Source organism: Meles meles, chromosome 2 (assembly GCF_922984935.1).
Source record: "Meles meles chromosome 2, mMelMel3.1 paternal haplotype, whole genome shotgun sequence".
NCBI lineage: Eukaryota > Metazoa > Chordata > Mammalia > Carnivora > Mustelidae > Meles > Meles meles.
Window position 1 is genome coordinate 121,825,575 of NC_060067.1, and position 20,312 is coordinate 121,845,886.

Here is a 20,312-nt window from a genome sequence, read left to right on the forward strand (position 1 = left end):
CAGGCACAAATGTAGGGCACTGCTTCGTTTTATAATGCAGTGGTAGTTTATGAAAGTCATTACTTGAAAGCAGTAGGAAAAAATCTAAGCAATGGATTTACATGGGAAATTAATGATGTTACGTTATAAACTTTTAATTAACAAAAGCATTTTACTTACGATGTCCCCTGCTGAGAATTAGTGTGGATTTTTGAAGATGTATCATATTGTTCTGTGAGGGGAGGAAAATGATCAGAGTAGCACAGTGAGATACATTCTTGAGTTTATTCGTTATAAATCCCCCTTTTTTTGCGCTGTCCCCCTGACCCCCGTCCTCACCTCTTCCACTTGAACACTTAGTCTACTTCAACTCAGTCAACCACGGAGCCTGCTGTACGCACTGCACTTGGTACAATCTCCCATGACAGAATACCCCTTATGTTCCCTCTAGAAAGACGACTTGCTCCGAATCGAAAAATCCTAGCCCTGCTGGCGGCACATCCTGCTCCATGGCCCGCAACTTTCCTGTGGGCTGGAGACCTGACTTTGTTTGGTGTCAGCTGGCAGTGGGGGACTCCCAAGGAAGCCCCAGGACAGGGCTGTTCTCACTCCCACCTCATCTGCCCCTCCCCGCCTATCAGTGATTTACTAGCATTCCCCTTTTGCAGCCTCTGACCTCCGTAGAGCGTGAGTTCCCTCTCGGCTGTCCCCCCATTACTCAACGCCTGCCCCCATTCACTTATTCACACTGCTTCGCAGACACAAGATGTGCAGGGCATTCGACCCGATCCTCGAGTTCACAGGCGACTGAGGGATGTGCGGCACACAAATATCCCCAGTGGCGGGCAGTGTGAGAGGAGCACACAAATTCATCACATATAGGAACTGTCCCAGGAATCTAAAGAATGGTCTCTCTATTGGTAGTGACTAAAAGAAGGCGAGTCAGACAAGGAGCAAAATGAACTGTGTCACAAAAGACGGGTGAGATTTTGACAGAACGCTGGCCAAAGGGAGCGGGCAGGAGACAGTGCGAGCGGGAGCTTAGAGGAGGGAAGATTTTAAATGGCACAGACTCGGAAAGGGTAAGGATGGTGTGCAAAATGTGTGGACACCATGGGAAGAGTGGTGAAGGTCAGATTTAGAGGGCGCTGAATGCCAGGATAGAAGTTCTACCTCCGTTTGGCGATGACACACCACCAGTAACAGGGACAGGACAGACTCCTCAGAAAGACTAGTGGTGCCACCTGGTGGAACCTAGGAGCTTCCCTAGAAGGGAACAGGCAATATTAACCATGGAGGCTACCAACTATCTTCTGGGAAGCCGCTTCAGGCATGATGTAATAGGGAACTGGAAGTGGAATGGAAATCGAGAGCCTTTTAGCAGGGGTTTGAATGAGATTTCCCAAAGTGTCATGTGGAGACCTTGCAATTAATCACTTTATCCTCACGGTGGCAGCAGCTCTCACATGATTATCTGTGACTGCTTCCCCTCAGGACTACTATAAATTGGAGGGGCTAAGGTCACTGTTCTCATCACTCACAGGGACTCTCATATACTGGTCTTCACCGGGTTGGAAGCGCCACAAGGCTCTGGTTGTCCTTAGGCATACTTCATTCTCCGCAGACTCCAAAACCTTAGGATAATTCTTCATCCAACATACAACCAGACCTCTCCAGGGTTCAACTAGGCCCCACTCTCACAAAATAAACAAGGTTCCCCGGAACATGGACAGACAGAGTGGCAGCAGCATGAAAAACCACAGGATAAGCATAGATAGAGTGAGCCAAGACCCAATGGAGATGTGCCAGGCTCTGAAAATGCCTCGGAGCGAGGAGAGATGGGCCCACACTACTCCACCTGCTGGCCAAGACGGCCACCCATCCTCCACCAAGAAAGTGCTTACCAGCTCCCCTTCAGCTAGATTTTGCTAAAAGGGGAAATCAAACAATTTAAAGGCTTAAAAGGTCTTTCTAAACCAGGAGTCAGCAATCATCAAAGCTGTAACCCAGTGGGAGGCATCTGATCCACCAGCCAGACAGCCCTAGCAAATGGGGAGCGGGGACAGCAAGGGGTTAAGGGGCATACAGCAAGCCTGAACACAGCTGAGCCAGCCATCCAGCAGAGACCTGTGCCAATCCACTGCTTATCTGGCTCTGGAGAGGCTGCCAAGATGCTGAGAGAAAAAGATGCCCCCATCTCTGCAAGAAGCCATTAATTTCTGTTAATTTTACCTTGCCGCTTATACAATACTATGGCAAGATAATCAGGTTTCTTTCTCTGCGTTTGGAGGAAATTCAGTTATGAGTTTTTTGCAAGGTCTCATTCGGTATGTAGAGCAGAGGATGGCAAACTTTTTCTATAAAGGTCAGACAGCAAATATTTCAGACTTTGCATGCTGTACCTTCTTGCATAATAATAAACGGACAGGCATGGCTGTGTCCTGAGAAAACCTTTACGAAAACTAGCTGCAGAACAGATTAACTCTCAGGATATATCTCAGGATATGGTGGGCCCACCCCTGCTCTAGAGGAAAGGATATTCTGTTTCTTGCTTTCCTCATCTTTCCTACTCTCCTCATATCCTTGCAATTTAAACTGTAAAAAATACAGGGAAAAAATATAAGTGAGAGAAAACAAGGAGGTGGAGAGATGTGAGGAAGAGTTACCTCCATGGAGTGCCCTGTGCAACCTTCTCCCAACACACATTCAAACCCTACTTCGGTTGCCCTATTTTTTTTTGAAGACTAATACTTCAGAACTTGGACACGTACCATATATTAATAAAATAAATGACTGTAGGGGCGTGTGTGGCTCAGTGGTTAAACAGCTGCCTTTGGCTCAGGTCATGATTCCAGCATAGGGCTCCCTGCTCAGTGGGAAGGCTGCTTCCCCCCTTCCCCCTCTCCCACTCCCCCTCTCTCTGTGTCCATCAAATAAATAAATAAAATCTTTTAAGGGGTGGGGGGGGGAGCTGGGTGGCTCAGTCGGTTAAGCATCTGACTTCAGCTCAAGTCAAGATCCCACGGTCCTGGGATCAAGCCCCACATCGGGCTCCCTGCTCCATGGGGAACCTGCTTCTCCCTCTGTCCCTCCCCCTGCTTGTCTCTCATGACCTCTCTCTCAAATAATTAAATAAAATCTTCCCAAAAAAAAGCTATGTACTCTATTCCTTATACAAACTTCTTACTTTTGTTAGGAAAAAAACACAAGAACCACACAAAAATACCCCAATCTATTCTATATGCCATTTTTGGGTTGCAATGCTTTCAGAGTCCATTCATGATGTGTGGATAGATCACTATTTGTTATAATTATGACACATTGTATTTGTCAAGTCCTTTACTAGGACATCGTCATTAACTCTTTGCAACAATCTGAAATTCCACCTAAAGAACAGCTTTATGCTTGTGCTCCCTTTCTAGTCTTTCAAAACAGGAAGCCCTCATCTGTGCTGGGCTATTTTTCATTTTTTTTTTTTTATAGTAAAACAACAAAAACTTTGCTTTGGTCTCCAATGCAATAAAAGCTCCACTTACTTTGGTTTTGGGTTGTAGAACTGATGTGCTGAGAATCCTAGAAAGAAAAAAAAAAATCTCTAGTTATTAAAATATTAAGGTTTATAAATCTAAGGCTGCATCACTGCTAACTGTGATGAACACTGATAAATGGGTTTTATTTTTCCTATTTATTACTTATTTCTTCTACTCTTACCTAGAATTTATTTTTCCTTGGGTGCTGAGCAAACATCTATTTATTTATTTCCACAAAGTATAATGTTTTACCTTAAAGCCAGTAACTAAGAACAACATTAAAAAAAACTATCATGAGAAAATATGTAAAGTATCTAATACAACAAATTCAGGTCTGGGTAGATATAACCTCTTTTGAAAACAGTATCATGGAAAGAAATAGCTATGATATATTAACAGTATGCATGTATACCAACCTGGACAGAACACAGATCTGAAGGTGCTATTCTATGCCCTGAAGCTTATCCCAAAGTACAAATAAGCAAAGGAAAATGGGAGTGTTTAAAACACACTGTTCAGGGGCGCGTGGGTGGCTCAGTGGGTTAAAGCCTCTGCCTTCGGCTCAGGTCATGATCTCAGGGTCCTGGGATGGAGCCCCCGCGTCAGGCTCTCTGCTCAGCAGGGAGCCTGCTTCCCCCTCTCTCTCTGCCTCCCTCTCTGCCTACTTGTGATCTCTGTCTGTCAAATAAATAAATAAAAATCTTAAAAAAAACAAAAACCACATTGTTCAAAATTACTTCAACGGAAACATGCAAGTCAGCAACTGATCCACTTGTTACTAAAACCAGCACTAACGTAGATGATCACAGCAAACCTGAAGGAAATTAGGAGGCATGAGAAATCTAAGATCTATGTGTTACACATGTACCTAAATTCCAGATGAGGAATTGGACAACTACCTTGCTGACTTTCCCTGGACTTCTGTTTTCCCATGTCTAAGTAAAAAGACTCGAATTAGAGAATTGACTGAAAAGCCCCCAAAACTTTCATAAGCTACAAAACCTTGTACAAACATATATAAGATGTTCTTACATTAATCTGGAGAGTGAAGTGTTTGAAAACATTATGAAGCACTTTAAGAAGCTAAATTAGTGGCGAATTTAACCTAATCTGTGAAGATTTCAACAGCCAGTGCTAGGTTAATCTAGATCACAACAATACTTCAGACTTTGAACGGGAGTGGATACAGTGCCTGCTGCACTTGGACGGAATTACCTTTGTGGGAAAAGGAAATTTGGAGGGCTCAGCTGTACTAGGCGTGTGTATTGCTGTCAAAGGAGGCGGCCATGAGTGGGTCATTTCCTGGGAAGAGATTTGGAAAAGAAAGATAAAGTAAATTATAAATAGAACACTTATTGCTACATAAGTTAACTTTTTAAACTAAATGTAAAGTGCACTGGTGGTAAATAAAAAGTGAAATCTTAAAAGTTATTTTACTTTTTAAAAGACTCCTACTTAACAGGTTATGTTCAAACGCTGAAAACCTCCAACTCACCAAACAGAAATCAGTTCAAAGAAGAAAATCAAAAATGCAGAACATGAACGGTCTTAATACTGTATAAAGCACATAAACAGTAAGAGGTATTAACAGAGCTTATGTAACTGGGAACATGGAGTCTCTACTCAATGCTTTCTTTCTCCTTCAGCTTCTTTATTGCATTTCCTGGAATTATTTAAGTTCAAAGGAAGAAGAACTTTCCTGTTTGACTTAAGCAAACAAGTAATTCAGGTCACTTGTTCCACTTGGGAGAGTTTTAATGGATTTGACCCTCCCCTGATACACTCTATTAGTACATACGAAATTTTTTTTGGAGGAAGGGGCCTTAAAAAATTGCCTTCCCTTTCCAGTAACAGAAGTTTCACTTCTATTCACTATTTTCATGGAGGCAAGATTTCTCCCTTACAAATTAATATATTTATCTTGACATGAATTCTTCTTTTCTAAGCACACTCATGACTTAATAGTCTGCTTTGCTGAAGAACTGGGGGAAAACAGGTCAGATTAAACATGTCTAATCACAAATACATGCCTGCATGTGTGCACACACGCACACACACACTTTGGTAAAGAGCTAAAACGGCACTGGAGACCACATCAACTCCTTTTTTTTTTTTTTTTTAAGATTTTATTTATTTGTCAGAGAGAGCACAATAAAGAGGAGCAGCAGCAGGCAGAGGGAGAAGCAGACTCCCTGCTGGGTGGGGAGCCCAGTATGGGGCTCAATCCCAGGACCCCGGGATCATGACCTGAGCTGAAGGCAGACACTTAACCGACTGAGCCACCCGGGTGTCCCTCAACCCCTTCATTTTTATACACGAGAAAACTGAGGCAGAATGACTGGATCAGGCTGATGGCTGAGAACACAAGCGTGGGTTTGTTCCTCCGGTCTAAGAGCAAGAAGTTCATTCCCACATGTGTCACACTTGCCTGGGAAACTGGCTTAAAGATGGACAGGCAACTTTCTACCAGCAAGCTGATGACCCCAGACTGTGCTGAATTTCTTCACTTGTACAACACAGTATATTACAGAACACTGCACTCTTTTCAGAGTGCGGGCAACCTCTCCATTACCACAGAAATGCCACCTGATCCTTGAACAACTGGAGATGGATCTCTAGTAGTATTTCCATTCCCAACCTCTGCACCTTCTCCCTTGCCTTTTCCCACAGCTGCTCTCTGGACTATCACCCCAGGACAGACATAAGTGATCTGCCACAGGGATAAGCAAAGTTTCTGAGGCTAGCTTTCTTAAATTTTGCTCAATGGGTATGTGAAGACATACCCCTGCCCACAGACTAACCCTCTGTTCTGCGCAGCACAAAGGAGGAATTCTGTCCTCAAATCCCAGACTGGAATCTGAACTCTGCTCCTTACCAGCCCCAGGGAGCCTGAGCCCTCTGGCACCTGTTCTCAGTGAGAGGTGAACTAAGACCACTTATTTTCCTGAGGGGCGATAATTTATGTAGTGTTTAGATACATGGTCATAGAAAGTACTTAATAAATTAAAAGCATCCTAACTTCTAATTAAGTCTAGTTTCTCAAGAATTTCAATACTGCACCAAAGAGAGCTCCCTGCTGTTTTATTTATTTTACTATCCTCTAAGGAATGGGATCATTATATTGCTACAATGTAAAAATGCAATTAATTGAAGTGTTTGAAAGTATCCCCTCTCTTCGTTTTCCAAGAATGTCTTTAGAATCCCAATGGTATCTATGACTTTTAGTCACCAATTATTCCCAGAAAATGTCTATTGTACTCACAATGCCCAAGGCTGCCCCAGCTATTAAATTAGGCCGTTGGAAAGTACATAAACTCTTTCAGGCCCTAAGTTGTTTGCCAACAGTCTGAAAGAATTTATATACTTCCCTAAATGCCTAGCGTATTGGAGGGAGTTAGGCCTTAGGAGAATTGCGGCCATAAGGTGAGGAGGCTGCCCAGAATTGCATGCAAGGCCAGGAATTCGCTACCTACCTTAGCAATAACTTATCATCACACCTGCCTCAGTCTTGGCTTCTAGGCACCATGGATGCTATAGCTTCTCGCTCTCCACCTTGCTCCTTCTGCTCTAGACACACCGGCTAGCTCCTGATGCTATTCTATTACACCGACCTGTTACCACCTCAAAGGTTTTTTGCATTTTCCTCTTCATTCACCTGCCATAGGACTCACAGTACTTAGCAATACCTGACATTTTTATTACATAATTATCTTTCCCCACAAACCCCTTTAGAGCAAGAACTCAAGTCTTTTTCTTACGGAATCCCCAGTGCCTAGGAAAGTATTTGAGGCTTAATGGGCATTTGTTGCATAAATGAATGAACCAACGCTAGTGCTGCCATTGACTGTCACAGCGTCACTGGGAGGCAAGACCGAGGTCATGTCCCCGAGGACTGCACTGACTTTCCCTGAAGGCTGCCCAGGCCATCACACTGTAAGGGGAGAACACGAGCTGTTTCCATACACCCACTGAGGACATGAGGGCACAGTACCCTGTCTGGAGCTCGTGCAGGACCAATTCCTAGTTTCTAGTAGTGTCTATCTGGTATCTCCTTACCCCATCAGCCTTCAGAAATACAGGCCACCCCCTCCCCTTCATTAAACACTTCCATTTTTAATATTTCCACCAGAGAACCAAACAGTATTGTCTATGACTGATTTTTTTCTGTTAGAGAACTATTTACTGCTTCTATTGCCCATCAGAAAGATTTGCGTTAGGATTCTTGGCGATCTTCATAGATTGCTGGTACAAGAGAAGAACAAGAACCATGAGGCAGAGGAAAATATCAGGATCAGCAAGAGATGGGGAGCTAGATCACACGCCAGAGATCATCTATTAGCCCAGGACCTTCAATTTACTAGCAAGGAAACCAAGGCCCAGGGCAGTACGCATGATGTAGCTGGAGCTCCAAAGAGAGGAGAAAAGAAGGGGCACAGACTCCAAGTCTCTGCAAAGGCAAAGGCCTGTGACCCTCCTCAGTCTAGGACAGCCTTCTGTCTCGTTTCTGTACAATTTCCAAATGAAAATACTCCTCTGGTTGCCTGCATTAACCATTCACTTTCATGTATTTCCAGGTAAGGAAGAAGCCATCAAAGTGATGTTGGCTTAGAGGTGGAGAGTTTATTAAATGGGTTTATTAAATTAAAATTGCTCGTCTGGTGCTCTAATACCATCATCCTAATTAAGGGATTCCACAAGTAATATATTAACCCACATCAAAACCTAAGAGTAGCATTTTACATACACGGAAGACAAACTTATCTACGTTGTTGCATTTACTTTTGTAATAACTATAAAACAAATCACATACACTTTCAGAGAAAATGCTAAAGCTTATTTTATAACGAAGTCATCTGTTGTTTTTATGACTCATCATACCAAAGGATTTCAGAAATCCCAGAAGGAAAGGATGAAACAAAAGCTTGATCAAGATAACCTGTCTATTATTAATCGTTCGAGCTGCTTCAGAAATATTGCTCAATACTAGCAGTACAAAGCATGTTTTCTTAGAGACATTTCTTTCTCAGAAGATCCTAACTTCAAAAGTAGGGGACAAAGAAAACAAAAATGATGGGACTACTTTCTAAACATCTGGTTGGGCACTACCTTAGTCAAAAATTTTGCAAGTGAGAAGGTAAGCTATAGAATTACTGGTTTCAGGGGCGCCTGGGGGACGCAGTCGGTTGAGCATCTGAGACCCTTGGTTTCGGCTCAGGTAGTGATCTCAGGGTCATGACATCAAGCCCCGCACTGGGCTCTGGGAGGAGTCTCCGTCTCCTTCTACCAAACCAACTCCCCTGATTGTACTCTCTCTCTAAAATAAATCAATAAATCTTAAAAAAAAAAAATACTGGTTTCAGTCCCACCCTACTTTACAACGGAAAATTAAAGGAAAAAATTGGACAAGCATATATTTTGAGGGAAAGTGAGCAGTGATGATACAAATGAATACGTCCATGTGTCATGTAAATTTCCACTTCAAAAATAAAATCAGAAAACTTATGGCAAAAGATAAAGCAAGAATGTCATGAAATCCCACACAGAGGAAAGTTAAAAGCCAAAGAAAAAGGATGAGAAATAAAACCCTTAGTTACTACTATTTACAGTACGGGGGGGGGGGGGGGGGGGCATTAAATTTAGCTCTAGATTTCCTGGAAATTAAAGTCAAAATGGGAAACTCAACAACTTATATAATTCTTCTCTGGTAAAAAGAAAGCATGCTGCTTCATGCGGAGAATGGATTTATTTTTTCCTGGAGCTGAATTCTAGGAGGCATTTGTTGTCCTTGTGCAAAAAGCCTTGAACCCACACATGAAGGGTTCAATGATGTATCTGCAGAAGCAGCACAACTGTTCATGGCACCATCTCAAGAAACACCCTTCAAGGCAGGCTTACAGCTGTCCATTCACTTTCTACTGCTTTTTTAAAAATTCCTTTAAAAATTCACAGCTTCACGAAAGATGAGGCTATACCTATTGGGTGTGACCTACAAAATACCAAGAATGATAAATCCAGCACTATTTAACCCCTTAAATAAAGAGGCCTTTTCTTCCTGAGAAGTGAGCCACTCTTGTGGGTCTTTATGAACAACCATCAGAAAAACCTGAGCGAGGTCTTGAAACTCTAGTCCAAATGCCTTGCAGCTTGTAGACTTCACTTTAACAGAATCTGTCAGAGAGCTCCGTTAGGCTCTTAAGGAGTCCCTCTGTTCCTATTCTGGTTTATTTTGCATTGGAAGGTGTGAGGAGGGGAACTGTTTGAAGGGGTTTGGAATGGCAACTGTACATTAAAGTCAAAGTCAATGGGTATCTGTCTACTTCCTTCAGTAATTCTTCAAATGGAGAAACAGTAAAGGAACTCACCTTCAGAATCTCTTCAACACAATGAACTTCACTGGAGTAGGTCTGCTAAAAGTGAAAAAAAAAAAAAAAAAAGAAGGAAAAGCTTAGCACAAACAAACAAAATCCAACTCAAGCGATGGGTCTAGTGGGTGCTGGTATTCATTCAGCAACACTGCTGCAAGGGTGACCACCTTAGGACCACCTTTCACTGGCAGAGTAGTAGGAGCTTCACATTCTGGAGCGAACAAGACCAGAGACCAACCTGACTTCATCCATGGGGAAACGGTTCTGCTAGAGACCAATGGAGACTTAATTTGGACCCTCAGGTCAACATTTCCAAAGGCAAACGTGTACCTTAAAGAAAATCAGTAAATCTAGAGGAATAACAGACATAACGAAAGTGGAGGCAGAAAGACAGGAAACGGGTCACAGCCTGCTCCGTAGTAACATCTGTACAGCCAGCCAAGGGAAATGAACACAGCAATGGAAATCATGTGGACACCTCAGTGAGCCCACAGGAAAGAGGCTAACACCAAATCAAGGACAGTTTAGATTTTTTTGGGTAATAATCTAGTTGGCCAAAGACTGTCTTTAAAGTAATGACATTCACTCTTATGTCTCTACCCCTCCTTCAAGTCAGCATTTCACAGTATATGTGCCCATGTATACACACACATGTACATACGAACATGCCCCATATTTCTCCAGAGAAAGACCCTAGGGAGAGAGGAGTTTTCCTAGTGACCTGGCTGATCTACAACTTACACGCCTTCCGGATTCTCAGCTAAACAAATGAGGGCTGCTACCGCTACTATCACCACCACGGCCAGTGTCTAGGAAATGTCATTTTTATAGTCTTTAAGTGCAAATAAAATGGAAAAGTAAAACAAAAAACATTAAAAACAAAACAAAAACCGTTTTTCCTTAACTAGGACATGAAACAAATCCCATGACCTCATCCTTTTCACTGGAAAAGCAATTTTTTGCTCTGTGTCAATTCAGAGCCAAGTGCCCTGGGCAAGTTCTATACAACACACACCCCTCCTGTGACTGCCACTACTGTGTGCATAAAGCACCGGTCTTCCCAGTCTGTCAGGTCCAATACCTGCCTCACAGCTGGAGAGGAGAAGAAAGGGGTTTTCTCCTGGCTCTCATTTCTAATCTGAGTGCAATTTAACACAGCATTAGTTGCCAATTCCTGATCTAGGGTTCATTAACTCACCATTCCAGTTTAAGGATGAAGGCAAAGGAAAGAAAAGAGCACACAACACTCACCCTGTGGTGGATCAACTGAACGGGCATGTCAATGTTCAAATGTGATTTAACCTGACCCGGTCTGGTCTTAAAACATGTAAATTTCATGAGAACAACTGTGTTGCAATGTTTGCACTTTGATATTTTTGAGGAAGTTAGACGGTATAACCAAAGAATCAAGGGTATCCCTTGATGTCCTATCAGATCCGCCTTTAGGCATTCTGCATGTCACTAACTACATTTCCTTACCTGCTTTTCGGTTTTTTCAAAACCATTAAGAGATGCCTAAAAATTGGGCCAAACACTAATAACCAAACCTTTTAGTACAAATGCCAGAAACAGAACTGAATGCTGTTTTGACCTGAGAGTAAAATGTACGAATATTTTATGGTTTTAATTTTTCACATGCATCATCAGGAAAAATAACAATTATAAGTTGAAGGTGAATCAATACAATAGAGCATATAGCATATTACTACCCACCCTGGTCAAACAGTCCCCTCATCTCCATCTGTTCCTGGAATGTGAATGGGAATCCAATCAACATGTCTGGGAATCAACGAAAATGGTGAAGCATGTTGGAATGAGAGAGAAAAAGATTTGCCCACCGCTTCTGACAGAATGAGATGTGAAGGCTATAACTTCATGACGCTAATAAAAGACTTTCCAATCTTCGTAATTATTCAAGGAGTCAACACTTAGCCAAGATGCTTCATGTCACTGAAAGATTTTTTCCTAAAGCTTTATTACATGAGACGAAGTAGAACTGAAGAAATTTTTCTAAAGCTCAGAATTTATTAGTATCTGGGTAAGATAAATATTGCTAAGTAGACAAACTTTAACCCATTTAACCCATTTAAAATTTTAAGTAAGGTCTTAGGTTCAAGCATTGATTCGTTTAATTTGCTTCATTTACTGTGATTTTTCCTATTAGGTCCACTATGAGAGTGGGAATATTTCAGTGGAGTGCAGGGATTCCATTCCAAATACATGAGGATATCAACATATTTAAAGACCTCCGAGCAGCACTGTTTGTAATAGCAAATAATTGGAAATAATCAAATACCCAAAAATAGGAGTCTAGCTAAAGACCTTCACAGTACCTCCACACAGCAGTGTGTGCTACAGAGGAGTAAAATAATAATGTAAATGTACGGGCTTGTGTGGAAAGATGCTCAAGATATTTTCAAATTGTTCTTTAGAAATAATTTTGTATTTAAAGTTGTGAAAATAGAAAATAGAAACAAAATTCCCACAAACCGTTCACCCAGATTCCCCAAATGTCAGCATCCTACCACATTTGTTTTTTATTTTTCCTCTCCCACCCATCTACCCTGAACTGTTTAAGAGTAAGTTAGAGAGAGTTAATGTCCCTTCGCTCTTAAATACCTCTGTGAGTACCAGGATGTATTTCTAAAATGGTATTTAACAAAGGGGAGGGTCCAAGATAGTCTGAATAACACGAGCCCATTTTATGTTCCATCTACCTGAGATTCTGATCTCTACTCTTTTGCCGACCCAAATTAGAGACTCTAGTTTAAGAACATATGTGTTTCAATGTGTCTGCAGAGAAGGATCTAAGGACAGGCTCCCTTGTTTCATCAAGTACAGTCTGGCACCTCCAAGTCTGCTGCCAGAAGGAGATCTTCCAAAAGGGGAGGGAAGTTCAACAAACCATTATGGCCCAATCCCTTACTTAAAATCCACTTTGGCCACAGGGTCTCCCACTGAGCTCTGCCATTCCTGCTGGGAGAATCCAGGCTCCTTGGAACAAACACTGCAGCCCAAGAGGAAGTAAACACTAAGCCTCTCTAAAGCACAGCCTAGTTAAGGCTGAAGATCTTCAGGTAAGACCTCCCCAAAGAATAAGAGGTGACAAAAAGCAACAACAAGGAAAATCTGTGCTAGCTGCACAAATTGGGAAGTTCTACTTCGCAGGTCCCTTCCTCGTCCAGCTCCTGCTCCCAGTGTGTAGACGGTGACTACAACCACAAATCCCACTGCCGTCCCTCACATTCAACATCTAGGTTCCTAGGGGAGTGCAGCTCTTCCCTCCTGCCCACTTGTGGCTACCTCACAAATCTGGTGTCCGTGTGTAGACTGACCTCGTTTCCTCACTAGGGTATGGCCTTAACACAGGAACCGGAATTCTATTCAACTAAGAATAAAATGATAGCAGCTACTTACTGAATACCTATTGTACCTGGCATGGCATTAACCTCTTTACCTACTATTATTTCCTCTATTTGATACCATCTATTGTAAAATGCAACATCACTGGCTTGGGGGGCAGGGGCGGGGAGACGGCACTAAACATCCCCATCAATTGTAGATCTGGCCCTCATTACAGAAACATAAAAATGAAATACCACAGCTAACGTTACATTAACTATGAAAAGCTAGAAGCTTTTCCTCTAAGATGGGGAATAAGACAAGGATGCCTACTCCTGCCACTTTAGTCAACAGAGTAACTAGAAGACCTAGGCACAGCAATCAGACAAGGAACAAAAGGCATCCAAACTAGAAAATAATTAAAACTGTCCCAATTTGCAGATGACATACTATATATAGCAAACTCTAAAGACTTCACCAGAAAACTATTAGAATAAATGAATTTAGTAAAGCTTCAGGATACAAAATAATATACATAAATCTGTTGCATTTCTGTATACTAGTAACTATCAGAAAGAGAAATTAAGAAAACAATCCCAGGGGGCGCCTGGCTGGCTCAGTGGGTTAAGTCTCTGCCTTCAGCTCAGGTCATGATCTCAGGGTCCTGGGACTCATCCCAACCCCCCCCCCCCCAAATCTGGGTCTCTCTGCTCAGCAAGGAGCCTGCTTCCCCACCCTCCACCCCCTGCCTCTCTGCCTACTTGTGATCTCTGTCGAATAGATAAAATCTTAAAAAAAAAAAAAAAAAGAAAAGAAAAGAAAAAGAAAACAATCCCATTTACAATTACATCCAAAAACGAACCCATGCAAAACACCTAGGAATAAATTTAAACAAGAAAGTAAAAGACCAAGACTCTGAAAACTACAAGACCCTGATGAAAGAAACTGAAAATAATAGAAATAAATAAACAGATATATCATGCTCATAGACTAGAAGAATATTGTTAAAATGTCCATACTACCCAAAAATAAAACATTCATACTACTCAAAAGAATCCACAGATTCAGTGTCATCTATCAAAACACCAATGGTATTTTTCACAGAACTAGAACAAACAGTACTGGAATTTGTACAGAACCAAAATAGACCCCAAACAGCCCAAGCAGTCTTGAGAAAGAAGAACAAAGCTGAAGGTATCACACTCTCTGATCTCAAACTATACTACAAAGCTATAGTAAGCAAAACAATATGGTACTGGTACAAGAATAGACACAGAGACCAAGAGACCAGAATAGAGTCCAGAAATATAAACCCATGCTTGTACAGTCAATTAATCTTCAACAAAGGAGGCAAGAATATACAATGGGAAAAAGCCTCTTAAATAAATGGTGCTGGGAAAACTGGACAGCTACACGCAAAAGAATGTAACTGCATCACCTTCTTACATCATACACAAAAATAAACTAAAAAATGGATTAGAGACTTAAATCTAAGACCGGAAACCATGGAAGTTCGGGGGGTGGGGGGGAACACAGGCAGTAATCTCCTGGACATTGGTCTAAGCAGTACTTTTTTGGATCTGTCTGCTCAGGCAAGAACAAAAAGTAAAGATAAATAAATGGGACCACATCAAACTAAAAGTTTTCTGCTCAGTAAAGGAAACTATTAACAAAACAAAAAGGCAACCTACTGAATGGGAGAGGAGAATATTTGCAAATGATAGAGCCAATAAGGGATTAACACCCCAAATACACACAGAACTCACTACTACTACTACTACTACTGCTGCTGCTGCTGCTGCTGCTGCTGCTGCTATCCAGAAAACAATCCAATTAAGAAATGGGCAGGATGCCTGGGTGGCTCAGTTGGTTAAGCCGCTGCCTTCAGCTCAGGTCGTGATCCCAGGGTCATGGGATCAAGTCCCACATCCGGCTCCTTGCTCAGCAGCGAGCTTGCCTCTCTCTCTCTCTGCCTCTGTCTGCCACTATACTTGCTTGTGCTCTCTCTCTGACAAATAAATAAATAAAATCTTTAAAAAAAAACAAATGGAGGGCGCCTGGGTGGCTCAGTGAGTTAAGCCTCTGCCTTCAGCTCAGGTCATGATCTCAGGGTCCTGGGACCAAGTCCCACATCGGGCTCTCTGTTAAACAGGGAGCCTGCTCCTTCCTCTCTCTCTCTGCTTGCCTCTCTGCCTACTTGTGATCTCTGTCAAATAAATAAATAAAATCTTAGAAAAAAAAAGGAAAGATTTAAAAAAGGAAATAAACTCATAGATACAAAGAGCAATTTGGTTGTGGGGTGGGGGGGAGATTGGGGCGCAGCTGAGGAAAAGGAATAAAGAGATACAAACTTCCAGTTATAAAATAAGTAAGGCACAGGATGCAATGTACAGCATAGGGAATATACTTAATAACAGGTAACAACTTTGTATAGTGACATATGGTAGCTAGATTTATTATGGTGATCACTCCATAATGTATATAAAGGTTGAACTGTACAATTGAAACTAATATTGTGTGTCAATTACACTTTGACAACAACAAAATAAATCTCTGAGAGAATTCTGTATAACACTCCAATTCTCCTATCAACTTCTGTGGTAGGTATTATTCCGTTTTTTAAAGTGAGACTGAAATTTGGAGAAATTAAGGTACATGTCCGAATTCACACAATGCTCTGGACTGGCTGAGGCTGGGTTCACAACAGTGTTAAAACTACCTTTCCAAACACTTCCAGCATTGGGGCAAGGGACAAACACGTTTTAGCATTTTAAGGAGGGGACGTGATTCCAGTTGTCCTATGCATGACCAAACACATTTTTTAAAGAACAGCGTTTTGTCTCTGTTCATACAAAGTAGTTAGTACTCTGGGATTCAGAGCTAACTGCCTCTTAGCACTACAGGTGCGTCTGACCAGAAAAGGCATCAATGCTGGCCTCGTTCTGATTTCTCACTCCTCTTGAAATGACACTGTAAACATACAGAAATGCACTGATATCAAAATAAAATATGTTCGTAAATGTCTTTTAAGCATGACTCAAGTTTGTTTTAGTAAGCTGAAAAGAGCTGAAGGGAAGAACTCTACCTCTCCACTGAGACCAGGAAGCCCTGCGCAATATTGTATCTTAAGTCTCTCAAGTTTCAACAGAGCAGCACTTTTGTAACAATGCTGTTCTCAAACACCCTTAGTTATCACTAACCAGGAACCGCAGGGAGCACAAAGGCGGCATGCAGAGGAAGGAAGCCAGAAGATCTTGGATTCTAGCTCTGGCCCTGCTGAGGACTGGCTCTCTAATGCCGCCTGAGATTCAAGTTCTTTGGGATGATTTCCTGATGGTGATAAAGGGATAGTATTACCAATCCTAACCACTACACATCTGCTGGTATGCTTTCAGGCTCAGAACTCAGAACATGAAAATAAATTTCCAGATTTTAGCTTTCGAGACTTCTTACACACTAGTTCATCCAAATTATATGTCAATGTCTTAAGTAACAGACCACTGGAAATAAATGTACTGGGGACAAAAGGGAAATTTTTTGCATTGTTTCCTCCTTAGAAACATTAGGACTACTCTTAGAAACTATTTTTCACCTATCTGACTGGCAAAACAAAAAACTGACAATACTGTATCTGTAAGACAGTTATGAGGAAACAGGCACTCTGATACACTGGCTGGTGGCAGGGTAACAGGTCACAACTTTGGAAGACCCCAATTAGGCGAAAGCCCCCAAATTTTAATTTTCTGTACTCTGACACAGCAATGTGACTTCTAGCACCAACTTCTAGGTGTACACACAGGCATCTATACAAAGTCACTTCAGCCTAGTTTGCAAATAGTAAGAGACTGGGAACAATCTAAATGCCCATCTAGGGATAACTGGCTAAGAAAACTGCGATAACGTGCCCCTTACACAGAAGTACTATGCAGGTATGACAGAATGAGGACCGTCTTCATGTACTGATTTGGGGGCAATCTCCAAGATTTATTGTTAAGCAATAAACATAAAGGAAAAAGGAAAAAAAAATAGGTGCAGTGTATGCCAGGATCTGTATCAGTGACAAGATGATGGAAGAGAACATGAAGGTGGAGTTACTAATTTTACCTGAAACGCCACTGAGAATATGGACGAGAAGAAGCCTGGCACCTCAGCTGCTTCCAGAAGGGAGAATTAGGGGGCGGGGGGTGTCAGTGGGAAGCTTTTCTATGTACATATTTTTATCCTTAAAATTCTGTATCACAAAATATATTATCTATTCATAAATAAATACAAAATCAGGCTGAGATTTGTAAAAACAGGGATAAAATTTTTTACTCAAAGTACAGTCAAATGTCTTCTGCCACATTTGTCTTTACTTTCCATTAGTCTTCCTCTAAGTGACTTTCCTTCTCCCAAACACACCTATGTGCATCTATTCCCAGCTTCTTCCTCACTGCTCTGCGCTTGCCCCAGCTAATGCTCAGTGCGCCGAGCTGCTCGCAGGGCTGCCCGCAGATTTGCCGTAAGCCTTCCATCCGCGCCTGTGAAGTGTTCCTGTGGAAATCTGGGATTACTGTTAAGGCATGGGCCAGGGTCTCCTAGCTAATTCACTCTTTCTTCCCAAACTAACCCACAAAGTCCTTGAAAGAGGTGCACTGTTTGGGTTTGCTTTTTTAGAATCAGTCAAAATACTTAAATACTGACCAGCCACATATGAAATACACAAAACCTCACAGCATTGCTGTGAGGAAGAAATAAGACAATATATGTTAAAGCTAATGCCATACAAACAAATGCAGGCGTTTATCACGAAGATGCTGTAATCCGCATTTCCAAGAGATTAGAGAAGGAAACCAAAAGGCCTGCCTGTGCAAGGTTCTGACACAAAATTAATTTTATTCTGTGAATACAAAGTAAATTCCCTCAACAGTGAGGCCTATTACAAGAACACGCTCATATGGCTTGGGTGTGCCTACTTAGGCTGGAAAGTTATAAAGGTGCTAGAAATATTAGGTTTCAGAAGCATGATGCCCTTTGGGCAACTATCTAAACGTCTACTTCCACACCCGGTATTTTAGAAGACTTTTTAAGATCCCTAGACAGATTTATAGGCACACTTATGGCACAAATATTTTTAAAAACAAAATTATAGATCGTTAATATGGAAGGAGGGATAATGAGCTTGGAGACAGAACAGGGCACTCTTTAACAGTGTAATAGTATTTGGTAAATTGCAAGCCAACTTTAACTGTTAAATTCTAAAATATTAAACACCTTCCTATCGCTCCCCAAATATTTTCAAATAATGGAAAGGTTTTGAATAGACTTTAAAATGTGATACACTCTAATATGTAGCAAAGAATCACATTTCCTTGGAACCCTTTTTTTAAACGCCAAACTGTCTGCCACACATGAAGGCTACCACAATTAACGTCATGCCAATTGCAGAACTCTCTATCTATAGCTTGCCAAATAAATTTTTCAAGGAAAGACAATGGTAAGGGACAAAATCATTTTAAAGATTTTTTTTTTTTTTTTTTATTTGACAGAGAGAGAGAGATCACAAGCAGGCAGAGAGGCAGGCAGAGAGAGAGGAGGAAGCAGGCTCCCCGCGGAGCAGAGAGCCCGACGCGGGGCTCGATCCCAGGACCCCGAGATCATGACCCGAGCCGAAGGCAGCGGCCCAATCCACTGAGCCACCCAGGTGATGAGGGATCTATAGGTCACCTACAGTTATCATCCACCAAAAATTTACTATGGAAAAGACCATGCTTTCTACTTATATTGGAGGCTCTAGAAAGAGCGGTCATGTGGAAACAGGGGTGTCACAAACACTGGCAGACCTTTTCTGGAAGTCTCCTTACTCCTTGACTCCCTACCTTCAACTCTAAAAGACAGCCTTAGTGTTTTCATCTGTTTTCCACAGGCTCGTTTCTTATTTGATGGGGTGTAGGGGTTTATTCATCTCTGTGTCTCCCAAGACCTCAGCATAATTCTGGACTAACACAAATGAGCAAGCAGTATTTGTGAAACAAATTTGCTTTTGTCATTTCATGGCATCTCTGACAAAATTCAGAAACATGAACTTACCAAAAAGTATGAGTATTTTAGGCAAATTCTCTTTTTCCTATATATTAGAAGCAATATGTTTGTTCTCACTTGTAACATTCCAGACAGACATCTTCACAGAACAATGACACTTTTAAAAATCAGAAATCCTCAATACTCAGTGGGTTAAGCCGCTGCCTTCGGCTCGGGTCATGATCTCGGGGTCCTGGGATCGAGTCCCGCATCGGGCTCTCTGCTCGGCGGAGAGCCTGCTTCCCTTCCTCTCTCTCTGCCTGCCTCTCTTGTGATTTCTGTCAAATAAATAAATAAAATCTTAAAATATATATATATATATATATATTACAACAAAATTCCATCACCACCACCAAACCCCATCAGATGTTCTTTACTCAAAGAGTATGGGGATGTGAATTTCTCCAGGCAAAGTTTCAGATGTAAGAGTAAACAGGAGAGGGGCGCCTGGGTGGCTCAGTGGATTGAGCCGCAGCCTTCGGCTCAGGTCATGATCTCGGGGTCCTGGGATCGAGCCCCGCATCGGGCTCTCTGCTCGGCAGGGAGCCTGCTTCCTCCTCTCTCTATGCCTGCCTCTCTGCCTACTTGTGATCTCTCTCTGTCAAATAAATAAATAAAAAATCTTTAAAAAAAAAAAAAAGAGTAAACAGGAGAGCATGACTAGTGGGAGAGGGGGTACATCAGGCATGCTTGGTCTGGGGTAAGGAAAGGCATGTGTCTCCTTGAGACAGGACATCAAGAAATATTCTAGGGATGAACACAGAAGAACGCTGGAAGCCTGGAAGGTGTGGTGACACCCCAATTCACTTATTAAACAAAAGCTAATATCCCTGATTCTAAAGTTCACCTTTAGGTAAACTGCAATTTTTATAGGCAAATTATTATTTCCTTGTCTTTCACGAACTAAAGCAAACTAAAAATGAAAAGAACCCTAAATATCATTACTGAAACTTATAAAGCCTCACCAGAAGTATTCTGAACTTTTAAAGATCACTATGAATATGTTTCCAGTTCCTTTCTAGGCACTTTGATTTTA

General features: G+C 41.8%; 1 protein-coding gene across 5 annotated transcripts in view; it reads right to left on the reverse strand.

Moving 5' to 3' along the window:
- The window catches only part of AFF1 (AF4/FMR2 family member 1), a 203,663-nt gene that overhangs the window by 40,583 nt on the left and 142,768 nt on the right, over positions 1-20,312 (reverse strand). For 2 of the 5 annotated variants that reach the window (XM_045989736.1, XM_045989755.1), the window contains 4 exons: positions 9,872-9,916; positions 4,725-4,811; positions 3,516-3,552; positions 160-211 (listed from right to left, as the gene is read on the reverse strand). In XM_045989736.1, coding sequence (XP_045845692.1) covers positions 160-211; positions 3,516-3,552; positions 4,725-4,811; positions 9,872-9,916 — 221 coding nt within the window. The remainder of the gene's footprint in view (positions 1-159; positions 212-3,515; positions 3,553-4,724; positions 4,812-9,871; positions 9,917-20,312) is intronic. The other 3 variants (XM_045989745.1, XM_045989772.1, XM_045989764.1) reach the window with 3 other exon arrangements.